Source organism: Mobula birostris, chromosome 14 (genome assembly GCF_030028105.1).
Source record: "Mobula birostris isolate sMobBir1 chromosome 14, sMobBir1.hap1, whole genome shotgun sequence".
In the NCBI taxonomy this organism is placed as follows: Eukaryota; Metazoa; Chordata; class Chondrichthyes; order Myliobatiformes; family Myliobatidae; genus Mobula; species Mobula birostris.
This window is the reverse complement of record NC_092383.1, coordinates 39,939,195-39,954,530: the sequence shown is the minus strand read 5'-3', so window position 1 is coordinate 39,954,530 and position 15,336 is coordinate 39,939,195. Positions and strand designations below refer to the sequence as shown.

The 15,336-nt window shown below is 36.6% G+C and overlaps 1 protein-coding gene across 2 annotated transcripts in view; it reads right to left on the bottom strand.

Annotated features, from left to right (window-relative positions):
* sltm (SAFB-like, transcription modulator) overlaps nt 1-15,336 on the bottom strand; it is an 83,912-nt gene that overhangs the window by 42,606 nt on the left and 25,970 nt on the right. The window contains exons 5-10 of one of the 2 annotated variants that reach the window (XM_072278421.1): nt 15,046-15,105; nt 10,926-10,953; nt 9,116-9,587; nt 8,391-8,437; nt 7,838-7,968; nt 7,598-7,747 (exon numbers count right to left, since the gene is read on the bottom strand). In XM_072278421.1, the coding sequence (XP_072134522.1) occupies nt 7,598-7,747; nt 7,838-7,968; nt 8,391-8,437; nt 9,116-9,587; nt 10,926-10,953; nt 15,046-15,105 (888 nt within the window). The remainder of the gene's footprint in view (nt 1-7,597; nt 7,748-7,837; nt 7,969-8,390; nt 8,438-9,115; nt 9,588-10,925; nt 10,954-15,045; nt 15,106-15,336) is intronic. The other variant, XM_072278422.1, reaches the window with a different exon arrangement.

Here is a 15,336-nt window from a genome sequence, read left to right as displayed (position 1 = left end):
CCCCATTTCGGATCATGCTCCAATGAAACTTTCCATTAAGTTAATGGATACTTGTTCTACTAATAGACAATGGTGATTTAATTCTAATTTGCTCCAAGACTTGGACTTTGTTAAGTTTATGAAGGGACAGATTGATTTCTTCTTTTCAACTAATATTACGGAAGAAATTTCCAACAGAAAAATATGAGATGCTTTTAAAGCTTATATCCGCAGACAAATTATTTCCTATTCTGTTGGTTTGAAAAAATGTACTAAGAATGAAATACTTTTGTTGGCTGATAAAATTAAAGAAATTGATAAAAAAGATGCTATTGCTCCTAGCAAGGAGCTTTATAAACAGAGAGTTGAACTTCAAATGGAACATAGTTTACTATTAACATCCTCGATCGAAAATCAATTAATGAAAACTAGAAGTGAGTTCTATATTCATAGTGATAAATCGGGTAAATTATTAGCTAATCAATTGAAATCTACTTCAGTTAAACGTCAAGTTACTAAGATTCATAAATATGATGATACTTTCTGACAGTTGATCATGACGAGATAAACAAAACCTTTCAAGAATTTTATACCTCTTTATACCATTCTGACTTTCCTCATGATTTTAACATCATGCATGATTTTCTAAGAAAATTGAATTTTCCGAAATTATCATACAAAGACTGCTTAACATTAGAAACTCCTATTACAGAGGAAGAAATAACAGCTGTAATCTCATCAATGAATTCCAGTAAAGCACCTGGTCCAGATGGTTTTACAGTGGAATTTTTAAAGTCTTTTTCCTCTATTCTCTCTCCTTGGCTGTCTAGATTATTCACAGAAGCAATCAGTTTGGGTAAATTACCACAATCATTTTATGAAGCTTCTATTTCTTTAATTCTTAAAAAGAATAAAGATCCTACTGACTGTGCATCATATAAACCGATATCTCTTTTGAATGTAGATTCAAAAATTTTAGCAACTAGGTTAGATAAGGTATTACCTCAAATTATATCTGTGGACCAAACAGGATTTATTAAAAACTGTTATTCATCTGTTAATATCAGGAGGTTATTGAATATTGTTTATACCCCCTCACTTAACACTCCAGAATGTATTATTTCATTAGATGCTGAGAAAGCCTTTGATAGAGTTGAATGGCCATATTTATTTAGTGTGTTCAAGAAATTTAATTTTAGTCCGATATTTATATCCTGGAGTAAATTGTTATATCATACCCCCGTAGCTTCAGTTTGTACTAATAATCAAAGATCTCCCTTTTTTTGTCTATCTCGCAGTACTAGGCAAGGATGCCCTCTTAGTCCTTTATTATTTAATATTGCCCTTGAACCTTTAGCAATTGCTGTCCGTGACTCGCCCAACATTTTTGGTATTACCCGCGGAAATGAAATGCATAAGTTATCATTATATGCAGATGATTTGTTAATATATATCTCTAATCCGGAGAAATCAATTCCTGTTATTTTATCTTTGTTGGCTCAATTTAGTAGTTTTTCTGGTTATAAATTGTACCTTAATAAGAGTGAATTATTTCCCCTAAATAAACAGGTTCCTATTTATGGATGTTTACCATTTAAATTGACTCTTTTAAATATTTAGGAATTAAAATCACGAAAAAGCATAAAAGATTTATTTAAAGCTAATTTTTTACCTTTAATTGATCAGATTAAACTTTTGTTTACTAAATGGTCACCAATGTCTTTGTCTCTGATCGGTCGGATCAATGCTATCAAGATGATTATTTTGTCTAAATTTTTATATGTATTTCAATCGGTACCAATTTTTATTCCAAAATCTTTTTTTGGTGATATTGATTCAAAAATTTCTTCATATATATGGCAGAACAAAAACCCTAGGCTAGGTAAAAGGCATTTACAGAAATCTAAAAAAAAGGGGGGGGGGTTAGCACTCCCGAATCTTAGATTTTACTATTGGGCAATTAATATTTGATACTTAAAATTTTGGTTACGGGAATTGGATGTAATTTCAAGTCCACATTGGGTAAATCTTGAATGTAACTCATTACAAGGGTTTTCATTGGGTTCTGTTTTAGGGACTTCGCTTCCTTTTATTCTTTCTAAATTGTATAAACAAATGAATAATCCAATAGTTCAGCATACTTTACGTATATGGTTTCAATTTCGAAAATTTTTTGGGTTGAACCAATTTATTTTAGCAAGTCCTATTATATCTAATTTCTTTTTTCAACCTTCCACTATGGATCAAGCTTATTTATATTGGAAAATCAAAGGCATAGTACGATTTCGTGATTTATTTTCGGATAATTGTTTTATGTCCTCTGAACAACTATCTAATAAATATAATTTACCTAGATCTCATATTTTTTTTAGATACCTACAGGTTAGAAACTTTTTAATTACTGTTTCTCCTAATTTTCCACATTTATATCCAATAGATATTTTGGAAAAAATTTTTAGATTTAAATCTTTTTCAGAAAGGTGTTGTAGCAATTATTTATAATATAATTATGAATTTATGTCCTGATGTATCTAATAAAATTAAAACTGATTGGGAAAGAGAACTTAAGATGACTGTACCAATTGAAAAATGGGAAAAAATTCTTCAATTAGTTAACTCATCCTCTTTATGTGCTAAACATCCACTGAAGTACTGCACAGGGCTCATATGTCCAAAGATAAATTATCTTATTATTACTCTTATATAAATCCTATATGTGATAGATGTCACTCCGAGATAGCTTCTTTAACTCACATGTTTTGGTCATGTCCTTTGTTGAAAAAATATTGGAAAGATATTTTTGATATTATTTCAACGGTTTTGAATATAGACTTACAACCTCCCCCAATTACTGCTATTTTTGGGTTACCAATGATACAATCAAATCATTTAACCTCTTCAGCTCGTCGGATGATTGCATTTCTTACTTTAATGGCTAGAAGATCCATTTTGCTGAATTGGAAAGAGATTAATCCTCCTACCACATATCATTGGTTTTCTCAAACTATGTTGTGTTTAAATTTGGAAAAAATTAGAAGTGTTGTTTATGACCCCTCTATTAAATTCGCAAAGACTTGGAGGCCATTTATTCAGCGTTTTCATATGATGTAATCTGACCATTTCCAAACTTATTTTACTTCTCTGTAATGTTGGTTGAGAGGAACGGAGTCTTCGACACTAAAGTTTTCTTTTTTCTCTTTTTTTTAAACCATATTACAAAACAGCCCATGTCTTCTTTTCTAGTTTAGTTGATTAATTCTGTTTAGATTAGTTTTTTTTGGGGGGAGGTTATTATTTTCTTTTCCTTTTTCATGAAATTTTTTTAGATATTTTTCTTTGTTTTATATTATTCATTTGTATCCTATATGATTGAGAATTTTATCATTTAAGTGTTATCTGGCTTTATAATCACTCATGTTAATTATAAGAATGTACTCCCAGTAACTTTGTATTACTACCATGTTATGTTTATTTTTATGAAATAAAAAGATTAAAAAAGAAAAAAAAAAGAAAAAAGAAAGAGTCCACACCTCAAACCAAATGACAATTTGTTGCTGGACTTGAAAAGGACTGTTCACTCATGATCCCCATGCAATCTAACAGAGCTTCAGCAGTTTTGTAAAGAAAAATGGGGAAAAATTGAAGTGTCCAAGCTGATAGAGACCTATCCACACAGACTCAAGGATGTAATTGCTGCCATGGGTGCATACACTAAATACTGACTTGAAGGGGGTTAAATGCTTATGCAATCAATTATTTTGTGTTTTATATTTGTAATTAACTTAGATAACTTTATAGAGATCTATTTTCACTTTGACACAAAAGAGTCTGTTGATCAATGTCAAAAAAAGTCAAATTAAATCCTCTGTGATTCAATGTTGTGAAACAATAAGATTTGAAAACTTCCAAGGGGGGAGGAGAAATACTTTTTATAGGCACTGTATATTAGCTTAGCTCCACCACCTAAAAAGAATTCAGCATGTTTACTTTCAATCAGTAATGTAACATATTTTGCTCTATCAAGGTGAGCAAGGACTGCAGGAAAGAGTTAAGTTTTTCCTTTACTTTGATATTGTGTTAATTGCATCAAAAAGTTGCCTTTGTTGAACAGAAGTCATTTGCTAAAACTACCATCAGGTCTTTGCAAATTGTTGGAGTAGATGGTTGGGCTGGTGATTACACCAGTCTCTACTGACTACCTTGTCTTCTGTCCCATTTTACCACAGGAGACTTGGTTGACTGTTCTTTCTGAGGAGACTGAGGTCTTTTGGAGTATGTAGGCCTCTCCTTGACATGTTCTACCAGTCTCTTGTCATTGGTACAATCTTCTATGCGGTGGCGTACTGGGGCAATGGCATCAACACAGGTGCCAACAGGCTCAATAAACTGGTAAGAAAGGCTGGCTCTGTTATAGGAGTCAAATTGGACACATTGGAGGCTGTGGTAGAACAAAGGACCCTACGGAAAATCCTGGCAATTCTAGACAATGTTTCTCACCCTCTGTATGCCACCTTGGCTGAACAGAGGAGCACTTTCAGTAACAGACTAAGACAACTGCACTGCTCCAAAGAGTGCTATATGAGGTTATTCTTACCCTTAGCCATTGGGCTCTAAAATAAGTCAATCTATAGCTGGGGAAGACTGTTGGAGGTAACATTTTTAAAAACTCTTTTTTACTTCTCTTCTAATATTTGTATATTTGTATTCCCGAGCCCTTGTAATGCTACTGTGACATTATAATTTCCTTTGGGATCAATAAAGTATCTATCTATTGTCCTTCAGGGACTTACTCACTGTTATATTTGGTCAATAGGTAATCCTTCCTGTAAGTGCTCTTACAAGGAACTTCCAAGTCTCATTCCACTTGTTTTGTGATATTTACTATCTGACTGCATGAAGTATCAGGTTCATTCCAATTCGTTTTTGTTAACCTGACCATTCTGATAATGTCCGCTTTCAGACCATCTACAAAAGTTTACTTCAGTGGACTACAGTTCATATCAATTCGTTCACACTTCTGCTCATTTCTCAGTTTTGCTCTACAAAGACGACCATAAGACAGGAGCAGAATTAGGCCATTCGGTCCATCAAGTTTACTTTACCATCCCATGTTTCATTTATTATCCCTCTCAACCTTATTCTCCCTTCTCCCTGAAACCTTGGATACCCCGACCTCAGTTTCAAATACTTCAAAGCAGTCCATCTATCTGCCTCTACCACTTCAGGCAGCACATTCGAGCACCCACCATGCTGTCTAAAAACTTGCCCCCAATACCTCCTTTGAATTACTCCCTCTCACTTTAAATGCATGCCCTCTGGTATTAGACATTTTAACACTGGGAAAAAGATTCCGGTCTACCTCCTCTATCTATGCCTCTTAATCTTATAACCCTTATTAGCCTCTGCCAGTCCAGAGAAAGCAACCCACATTTGTACAACCTTTCATAGTAGCACATGCCCTCCAATCTAGACAACATCCTGGTAAGCCAACTCTGCGCCCTCTCCAAAGTCTTGACATCCTTCTTATAATGTGGCAACTAAGACTGTATGCAATGCTCCAGTTGTCGCCTAACTAGAGTTTTATAAAGCTGCAACACTTCCTAACTTTTGAACTCATTGCCTCAACCAATAAAAGCAAGCATGCCACAAGCCTTAACCACCCAATCAACCTGTGTAGCCACTTTCAGGGAGCTATGACCTGGACCCCAAGATTTCTTTGCTCATTGAACATTGTCAAGGGTCGTACCCTTAAAAGTGTACTTCTCTTTACATTTGACTTACCAAGGTGCCACACTTCACATTTAGCTGGATTAAACTCCATCTGCCATTTCTCTGCCCATATCTGCAATTAATCTATATTTCACTATAACCTTTACCAGTCTTCTATGCTAATATTCTTGCTTTTAAATTTTCACAACACAAATGGTCAATTAGCACCCATTATTCATTCTGCTTAAAAATAAAACTATTTGTACTTTACAAAATCAATACTTTCAGAGGTTCACCATCTCTGATAGTCCTGGATTTCTAAAGTAGGCAATTCTAAATTAGAACTTTTGAATCAGAATTTTTATTGCCTTAAATGCAGATGTTCTCAAATCAACCTGAACTATGAGTGCTGACAAAATGCTCAAATACAAGGGGTGGAAGTGGAGTAGGGAAGGCTGGTGGAACTGGTGCATTACTTATGAACTTCATTTAGTCTACACTCAAAGAAACATAAATGCTGTTCTAAGGACCATCATTTTTCCTCAGTAACACAAAGGCATCTTAAAATGAAGTCACTAAAAGCTAGTCTGACAAAATCATATTCCATTCCACATGCCTGAAAACCTCCATGTACCACCTTGTTGCTTCAGATTACTCTTAATAGATTCAGATATACTATAGCACAGTTAAAAAAAATTAACTTGTCATTCTCCATATTATACTGTGGATTCCAGTTAATTGGGCCGTCAGTTAACCTGGGCAGCCGCTTATTTGGGATAACTTGAAAAGAACAAAAATTACTGGAGAAAATAGCCAGGATTCCCTTCATTTATTCGGGACACCATGCCGCTTAATTGGGACAAGAGACTGTTTACGAACAGGTTTTAAACTAGCATCAATAGCGTGCACTTGTGTGGGCATTATAGACACTACATCATGCTTAGTTTTCTAAATATAGTCAGTTGTGTGTGTTTGTGTTCAAAAAGCAGTGATTTTTCTCACTAATACTTGGCAAGAAATAAGCAGAGACACAATTCAGACAACTTTGCTTACTGCAGTTTCAAACATTCAGACTTAGAGATGCCAGAAATGGCTGGGAGTGAAAGTGTAACAACTTCACAACTTCAACAATTCAGGAACTATGAAGAATCTGAAGGTATCAACAATCACCTTGAATGTTATAATGAGAATGAAGATTTGAATGATGCAATCATTAAAAGCACTGTATGAAGGCAATCTATTACCTCCATTAGGTGTCTGCCGATTTTGTTCATTTGCAGTCATTCAAAAGAACACAGCAATGTACACTGGATGAATTCCTCTGCTGATATCTATTAGGCACTAATACACAGCTTTTTAGTACTGAAATAGTATCGCTAGTGTTCTAATTTGTAATTCAGTTTGTCTTTTTCTATACCTTAAACTATTTCCATCAAACTTTGGCTAAACGGGGCAAAATATACTTGGTCTGATGTGTCCCAGTTAACTGGAATCCACTGTAATTCATTTGATTTATTGATCTTTTGTAACAAACTGATGCCATCGACCACACTAAAATCCTCAGCACGTGGCTTTTCTAAACTTTTGTCACTATTCTCCATTGACTAATCAACGGCACTGCTTTCCTAACTTGTGCTGAAATCAAATTCTCTTCAAGTACAAATTGTTCTTTATGCAACAATAGAACTCCATAATAGAGGAGTCAGAAGATTTATGACAAGCCTTATGGTCTTAACAGACTTGTATGAAGTCTGACATACGCACATTAAACACATCTACATCCATTAATATCTGGAGGTAATAGCTGCTTGGAAATATACACCTATTTCATCTTTAATTTGTTTTTTTAAAGAAATGTGAAGTGATCACTTACTTCCATAGTTTAAAAAAAATCTTTTGGAATAATTACCTTTTCAACAGAAATCTGCTGTCCATCAAGCTCTGTGCGATGAAGATGAGAAATACACCTAGTCACTTCTGCACTTGAAGACATGGTCACAAATCCGTAACATCGAGCACCAGGACTCCGCGCATTGGTTACTACTTTGGCACTCAGAACCTATATTAAAAAGTAAGAAATACAAATAATGAATCACAATTTCACAATACTTAAAAAAAAAGTTTACTCGAGAGAAAAACAGGTATATACCTTGCCATATTTACTAAACAAATTTTTTAGATCAGCTGCTTTTGTATTTGAGGACAAGCCACTAATCCATAGGTTTTTGGAAGAGCTGCTAGTGCTGCCGCTGCTGGTCCCAGTATTGCTATTACCAGCTCCTATGATAGGAATCAAAAAAATAAAATCATTATCTTGACGCTAACTTATTTGAGTATGTTCAAAGCATCCAGGTTTTACATCTCTGAACTGCAGATCATATCCATACATCCACAATATGTCCACTGACCCACAATGACTCTCTGGTCAGTAATATCTGTTTTTGACTTCTCATCCTCATTTTCAAATTGCACAACCCATCACCAATCTGAAGTCCCTCCAAACCCTCAGATGTGGTCTTCCAATTCTGACATTTACTCTTTACAATAGTGGTCATATTTTCACCTCGCTCCATCCTAAGTTGCAAAATCACCTCTTTCACTTACTCAACCGTCAAACATTAATGTCACTTGAACTTCCAACATTTCACAGAAATTAACATTTTCAGCATAATTTGAAAACACTTTGGTTAATATGGTCTTACCTTTTTCATCTTTAGAAGCATTCTTATCTTTCGAATCCTTACTTGAACTATGAACACAAAATAATGTTAGAATAAAGGAAACACTAGTTCAAATAAAAAAAATGGAGGTAGTTTTTCCAAAGTAGTACTAGAAGTATTTATTAGCACAAAACAACACAATTTTCCCCTAAAAAGCACCAAAACTAAAATGATTACAGACAAAATTATAAAATTAAGCATTTTTGGTCACAGATATACCGAAGCCACAAGGCCTACATTTGAACAGAATGGTTCCAAAATCGACTCTTGCATTGACTTTCCAAAGCTGAATGAAGATCTAGATTTGTGCCAATTCTACTCAGTAAGCAAATCACAATCTTCTCCAGTAAATCAGGAGTGGTGGATTTGATTCCTTATGCAAGAATTCTCCTTACTTGATTGTAAAATTTTCACACCAATGTACCGATTGTTCAGGATCAACAAGGCTTTTAAAAAAAATTCTTGTAAATTTTCAACAAAAACAAAAAAACCTGACATTACAAAAACTAACATGTGCAGAGAATAAAAAAATACAATAGCAAAAAATGTCAGTCTTGCATGTGTCTTGAAAAAAAAAACATGAAAATCCTTTTAAAATGAATTGCAAGATACTGTTAGTTCTCAGCTTAAGAACCATGATTACTCACAAATGCAGACTGATCTTACTGTTGGTACTCAGTATCATAAATTGACATAGAAAAACAAACCTCTTTGCTTGACTGGATGCCCCAGAAGATGAGGGGCCTTTCTTTGAAGAATCTTTCTCTTTCTCTCCAGCTTCAACTTTTCTGGACCCTTCTCTGGTCTCCTTCTTCGCTGACTCTGCTTTAGCTCCTTCCTCCTTTCTTCCTTCCTTGTGGATTTTTTCTTTCTTTCCATCATTTTTGACTTCTCCCTTCATATCCTCCTGGGACTGGCACTCCTTTTCAGCAATGGTTTTATTCTCACATTCTGGAATTTTCAGTGTTTTACCTGTTTCCAAGAGGTCATCACCATCGAAGTCCAATGTGATGGCATCTTCAGCTTGGATTGTGACTGATATATTGTCATCATCCACTTCTTTCAAAGATGCATTAAGTTCAGTTTCATCTTGAATTGTTTGTTGAGCCTCAGCAAGGCCTTGCTCTGAAGGTAGAAATTTAGACACTTCACGAGAACCGTCATCTATATCATCTACATCTGAGGGATTTAACAGGAATAAACATGGCAAAATACAGGTTTAAATGTCAAAACGTTTACCTAGAAGGTGACCTTATCATTGATATCAAAAAATACAATTTACCTAAAATGAGAAGGTTAGAAAACTACAAGGTGCATGTAAATCTGAATTCTTCATTGACAAAGTTGTTAAGTTCAATACCTTTAACACAAAGTTTTCCATTGTAATACAAACATCCTTAGGAGGAGATATTCTTTGGCAAATGAATCCCATTTCCAATCCTTGTCTTTATCCAGCCAAGGTTTGTTTCTGGTTGCATTTATCACTTCAGAAAAGTGTCACTGTCCAACAAGATCTTCGATTTGGCATTCATGTATTTCTGACAGAATTCACTTTATGAAATGGTCCATGCAAGCCATGCTGTCCATTGTGTTCATCCACATTCTGAAGGGCATCCACCATCTTCAAAATAGTTCCACACTCTATACCACATCTCACAGAATTCAACTGTCCATCTTCATATCACACATTATGGATAATGGATGTCAAAACCATCAGGATGTTAGTCTTCGGTGAAATAAACATCACTTTTCATTTCCCATGTCAATTACACAGCAGTGACAGTCTTCCAACAGTTCTTTTGTCCAAAATGTTACATTGATATTCTGAGTCCTCCACAGTTCCAAAGCCAATCAATATTCATTGGTTTTTCCTCTATTTAATTTGTTTCACTGTACCAACTATGTTTACTACAAAAAAAATCAGATTCTCTACTCTTCAGATTCCAGACTACCAATTCTAGTAGTGCAAGTAAAAGAAATGCATGTGACAATCAGTAGTAATGACCATACTTTTCCTTAATTGTGAAAGCAGAGAACTGATGGACAATTTGATGAAATGAAATTCAATTTCTCCAGTACAAAAATCGCTCCAACATCAAGGGAAAGAAAACAAATTATCTGGTATTATCCCATCTGTTTAATATCAATATGATTTGACCATCTATATTGTGATGAGGAGAGAATACATTAGGTTTTCTGAAGCAGATGAAAAGCATTGGTAGCTTTTGATTGGCAGAAATAAATGGAAATCATTATGCCTTAATTTGTGCTGTGCATATTCATACATACACTACTGTAACTGGCAAGTCTAGGTTTGCACCTTTTTACAAGTCACATTTAGGTTTTTAAAAAATATAAACTTTCCACAAAATAGTAGTTCATTAATTCCTTTTTATGCAAGTTCCAGTGCCTTGTAATGGCTTTCCAACCTTCATCTACTCATAAGATACAGTACAAATCATGGTAAATTAAAGGGAACATACAAACTTTGCAAAAGGTGTGGCGACTGCAACATACCTTTTTCATTCTCATCCTCTTCGGCTTCCTGAAATATCAGTTTAAAACATTTTTTTTAAAATCATGAAATTGCTGAAGTGATCAAGTTTCATTCTTAGAAAAACAGTTATGAAACAATGTAGTTCATGAATCCTAATGCAGAGCATTAGGGAAAGTGCATCTTATTAACAGTTTAACAAAAAGACACCTGAAGAATAAAAAAATCACATGATGGTACCAACAAATATTCAGTGCACAAATAGCACTAGTTTTCAGAGTCATATAAAAACGTGGCCTGGAATACCAGTGTGCCTTTGGTGTGTCAGATTTTCGTGGCTCTGGAGGCTGGTGGATTCGAGGTTGGTGCCGCCGTTCAATGTGTCATGAGAATACATGGAAGATCGAAAGCAGCAAGTTGGCTGTTGGCTGTGTGCCCAGAGACCCACGTTCTTTGGGCACAGAGTTTGGAAGAAGTGAATTATTTTGTTATGTCTCTCCTCTCGCTGTGAAACGGGGATACCTCTTTCCCTGAGGGAGAGGGAGAGACTGTGGTATGTCGAATTACTGGGTGAACGAGTAGTCTTTGGGGTGCTGCAAGTCTGTATCTTTGATGCTTTGCTGCAGGTTTGAGTGCTCGGTGGAGGGTGCAGATGCTTTTTTGCATGTGGGGGGGTCGTCACTCTCCTGCTGCATGCATGGGAGGGGGAGCTGGAGAGGCTTTGGGGTTCTAACATTTAACTGTCAATCATTCTTTGGGGCACTTCTCTGTTTTTGTGGATGTTTGCAAAGAGAAAGAATTTCAGAATGTATATTGTATACATTTCTCTGACATTAATTGTACCTATTCAACCTAATGGATGCTAAACAAAAGTATGTCTACATCCACCAGCGTGATTGGTGGGACTATCCAGTGAAGAGTTAAACTATACCAATGAAAAAGGCATATTGAGTTAAAAATTGCAAAGAGAACAGCCATGGAAGACTTTGTCAAGCTTTCCATTCTTGATTTTCAAGGCTTTTGATCATCAGGGTGAACCTGTGCACAGAAAAGTCACGCTCAAGTTATACCAGGTCTTCATCCTAATAACATATCCATTATTAAATTATGTTATTTGCATACATTCCATTAAGATTATTCGTTACTAGTATACTACTCTCATCTCACTGCAGTTTGAAGCTCTAATCCAAACAATCTTTTGCAGCAAGTAATGCTTACATGGGTCTCTACAGTCCTCATATCTCAAGAGGAGAATTTGAAATAGTAAACTTCAACTAAACTGTAACTAAAAAGGCAATACACGGTGAAAAAATGAGGTACGAAGGTAAACTAGCCAAGAATATAAAGGAGGATAGTAAAAGCTTCTTCAGGTATGTGAAAAGGAAAAAAAATAGTTAAGACCAAAATTGGGCCCTTGAAGACAGAAACGGGTGAATTTATTATGGGGAACAAGGAAATGGCAGACGAGTTGAACAGGTACTTTGGATCTGTCCTCACTAGGGAAGACACAAACAATCTCCCAGATATAATAGTGGCCAAAGGACCTAGGGTAATGGATGAACTGAAGGAAATTTATATTAATGGTGTTGGATAGACTGCTGGGTCTGAAGGCTGATAAGTCCCCGGGACCTGATGGTCTGTACCCCAGGGTACTTAAGGAGGTGGCTTTAGAAATTGTGGACGCATTGGTAATCATTTTCCAATGTTCTATAGATTCAGGATCAGTTCCTGTGGATTGGAGGGTGGCTAATGTTGTCCCTCTCTTCAAGAAGGGAGGAAGAGAGAAAACAGAGAATTATAGAATGGTTAGCCTGACGTCGGTGGTGGGAAAGATGCTGGAGTCAATTATAAAAGATGAAATTACGACATATCTGGATAGCAGTAACAGGATCGGTCCGAGTCAGCATGGATTTACGGAGGGGAAATCGTGCTTGACTAATTTTCTGGAAGTTTTTGAGGATGTAACTTGTGAAAATGGACAAGGGAGAGCCAGTGGATGTAGTGTACTTGGACTTTCAGAAAGCCTTTGATAAAGTCCCAAATAGGAGATTAGTGGGCAAAATTAGGACACATGGTATTGGGGGCAGAGTACTGACATGGCTTGAAAATTGGCTGGCTGACAGAAAACAAAAAGTAGCGATTAATGGGTCCCTTTCAGAATGGCAGGCAGTGACCAGTGGGGTACCGCCGGGTTCAGTGCTGGGACCGCAGCTGTTTACAATATATATTAATGATTTAGATGAGGAAATTAAAAGTAACATTAGCAAATTTGCCGATGACACAAAGCTGGGTGGCAGTGTGAAATGTGAGGAGGATGTTATGAGAATGCAGGGTGACTTGGACAGGCTGGGTGAGTGGGCAGATGCATGGCAGATGCAGTTTAATGTGGATAAGTGTGAGGTTATCCACTTTGGTGGTGAGAACAGGAAGGCAGATTATTATCTAAATGGAGTCAAGTTAGGAAAAGGGGAAGTACAACGAGATCTAGGTGTTCTTGTACATCAGTCACTGAAAGCAAGCATGCAAGTACAGCAGGCAGTGAAGAAAGCTAATGGCATGCTGGCCTTCATAACAAGGGGAATTGAGTATAAGGGTAAAGAGGTCCTTCTGCAGCTGTACAGGGCCCTGGTGAGACCACATCCGGAGTACTGAGTGCAGTTTTGGTCTCCAAATTTGAGGAAGGACATTCTTGCTATTGAGGGAGTGCAGCGTAGGTTCACAAGGTTAATTCCCGGGATGGCAGGACTGGGCTTGTATACTCTGGAATTTAGAAGGTTGAGAGGGGATCTTATTGAAACATATACGATTATTAAGGGATTGGAGACGCTGGAGGCAGGAAGCATGTTCCCGCTGATGGGTGAGTCCAGAACCAGAGGCCACAGTTTAAGAATAAGAGGTAGGTCATTTAGAACAGAGTTGAGGAAAAATTTTTTCATCCAGAGAGTGGTGGATGTACGGAATGCTCTGCCCCAGAAGGTTGTGGAGGTCAAGTCTCTGGATGCTTTCAAGAAAGAGATGGATAGAGCTCTTAAAGATAGCGGAATCAAAGGTTATGGGGATAAGGCAGGAACTGGGTACTGATTGTGGATGATCAGCCATAATCACAGTGAATGGCAGTGCTGGCTCGAAGGGCCAAATGGCCTACTCCTGCACCTATTGTCTATAAATCAATGGTTATCGAGTAACCTGCATCAGACTATTGCTTCAGTCGCCTCAAACTTGATTGAAATATACTACCATTCATTCAGGGATAACCAACCAGGGAGTGCAACTCCATTCTTAACAGCTCTGTCTAAATACTTTCAAAGAGGGTGAAGCTCATCACTACCTCACCAAGGAGGATTAAAGGAGCACAATAAATGCTGTGCTTGCCAATAATTATGAATGAATATAAAGGTTATCTGCATGCCCCACTCCACACCATCCACTGCCATTTATCTGTTGTGCAGTGCTCCTGATCACCTGGATAAAATGTACGAGAGGTGATTGATAAGTTCGTGGTCTAAGGTAGGAGGAGTCAGTTTTACAAAACCTAGCACATTTATTTTTTTCAACATACATTTACACACTTAGTCCTGCAGTTGTGGAGCATACAGATCTTGGACCTCTAGAAAGTGTTCACAGATGGGTGATTGATAACTTCATGGCCTAGGGTAGGCGGAGTTGAGTTATACAGCTCTCGTTACATGCACATGCAGGTCAACTCTGAGTGATTACGCAGAAAGTTTGAAGTTAATAACGCTGTCTATCTTAGGCCACGAACTTATCAATCACCCCTGATGGTTAACTAATGAGTAATCACTCGAAGAGTTGAACTGCATGTGCATGTAATGAGAGCTGTATAACTCATCTCCTTCTACCTTAGGCCACGAACATCAATCACCCCTGCTGTGGACTACTTCTACAAAGAAGGGAGCCATATGCTCCACGACCGTTGGACTAAGTGTGTACATGTAGGAGGGGACTATGTTGAAAAATAAATGTGCTAGGTTTTCTAAGATTGACTCCTTCCACATTAGGCCACGAACTTATTGATAAAAGTGACTAACACCTATAGACCCAACAAGAAGTCACGACTTTGGGGGAAAAAGGAGAAAATTAATTAAATGTAGAGGAAAACCTCAGCCAATTAGAAGTTCTAACCTCTTCAGGTATAAGGACATCCACTTCTTCAAGAACAAGATCTTCATTTTCTTCCTCAGCCTGAATAAAGATATTGAATCGTAATTCAATCATACTTCAAACAGCTCAAAACAGTACATACGTAATCAAAATTTATCTTTATAAATTAATTGTCTAAGCCCACTCTTAAATCTTCAGTAGCAATGGAATATTGTTGTGGTACTAAAGACTGATACAACCACATGGGTAACTCATGAAATTCCAACACACACCAGTTTAAGTAGTACACATCAGCTTCACTGAGGATTCTCT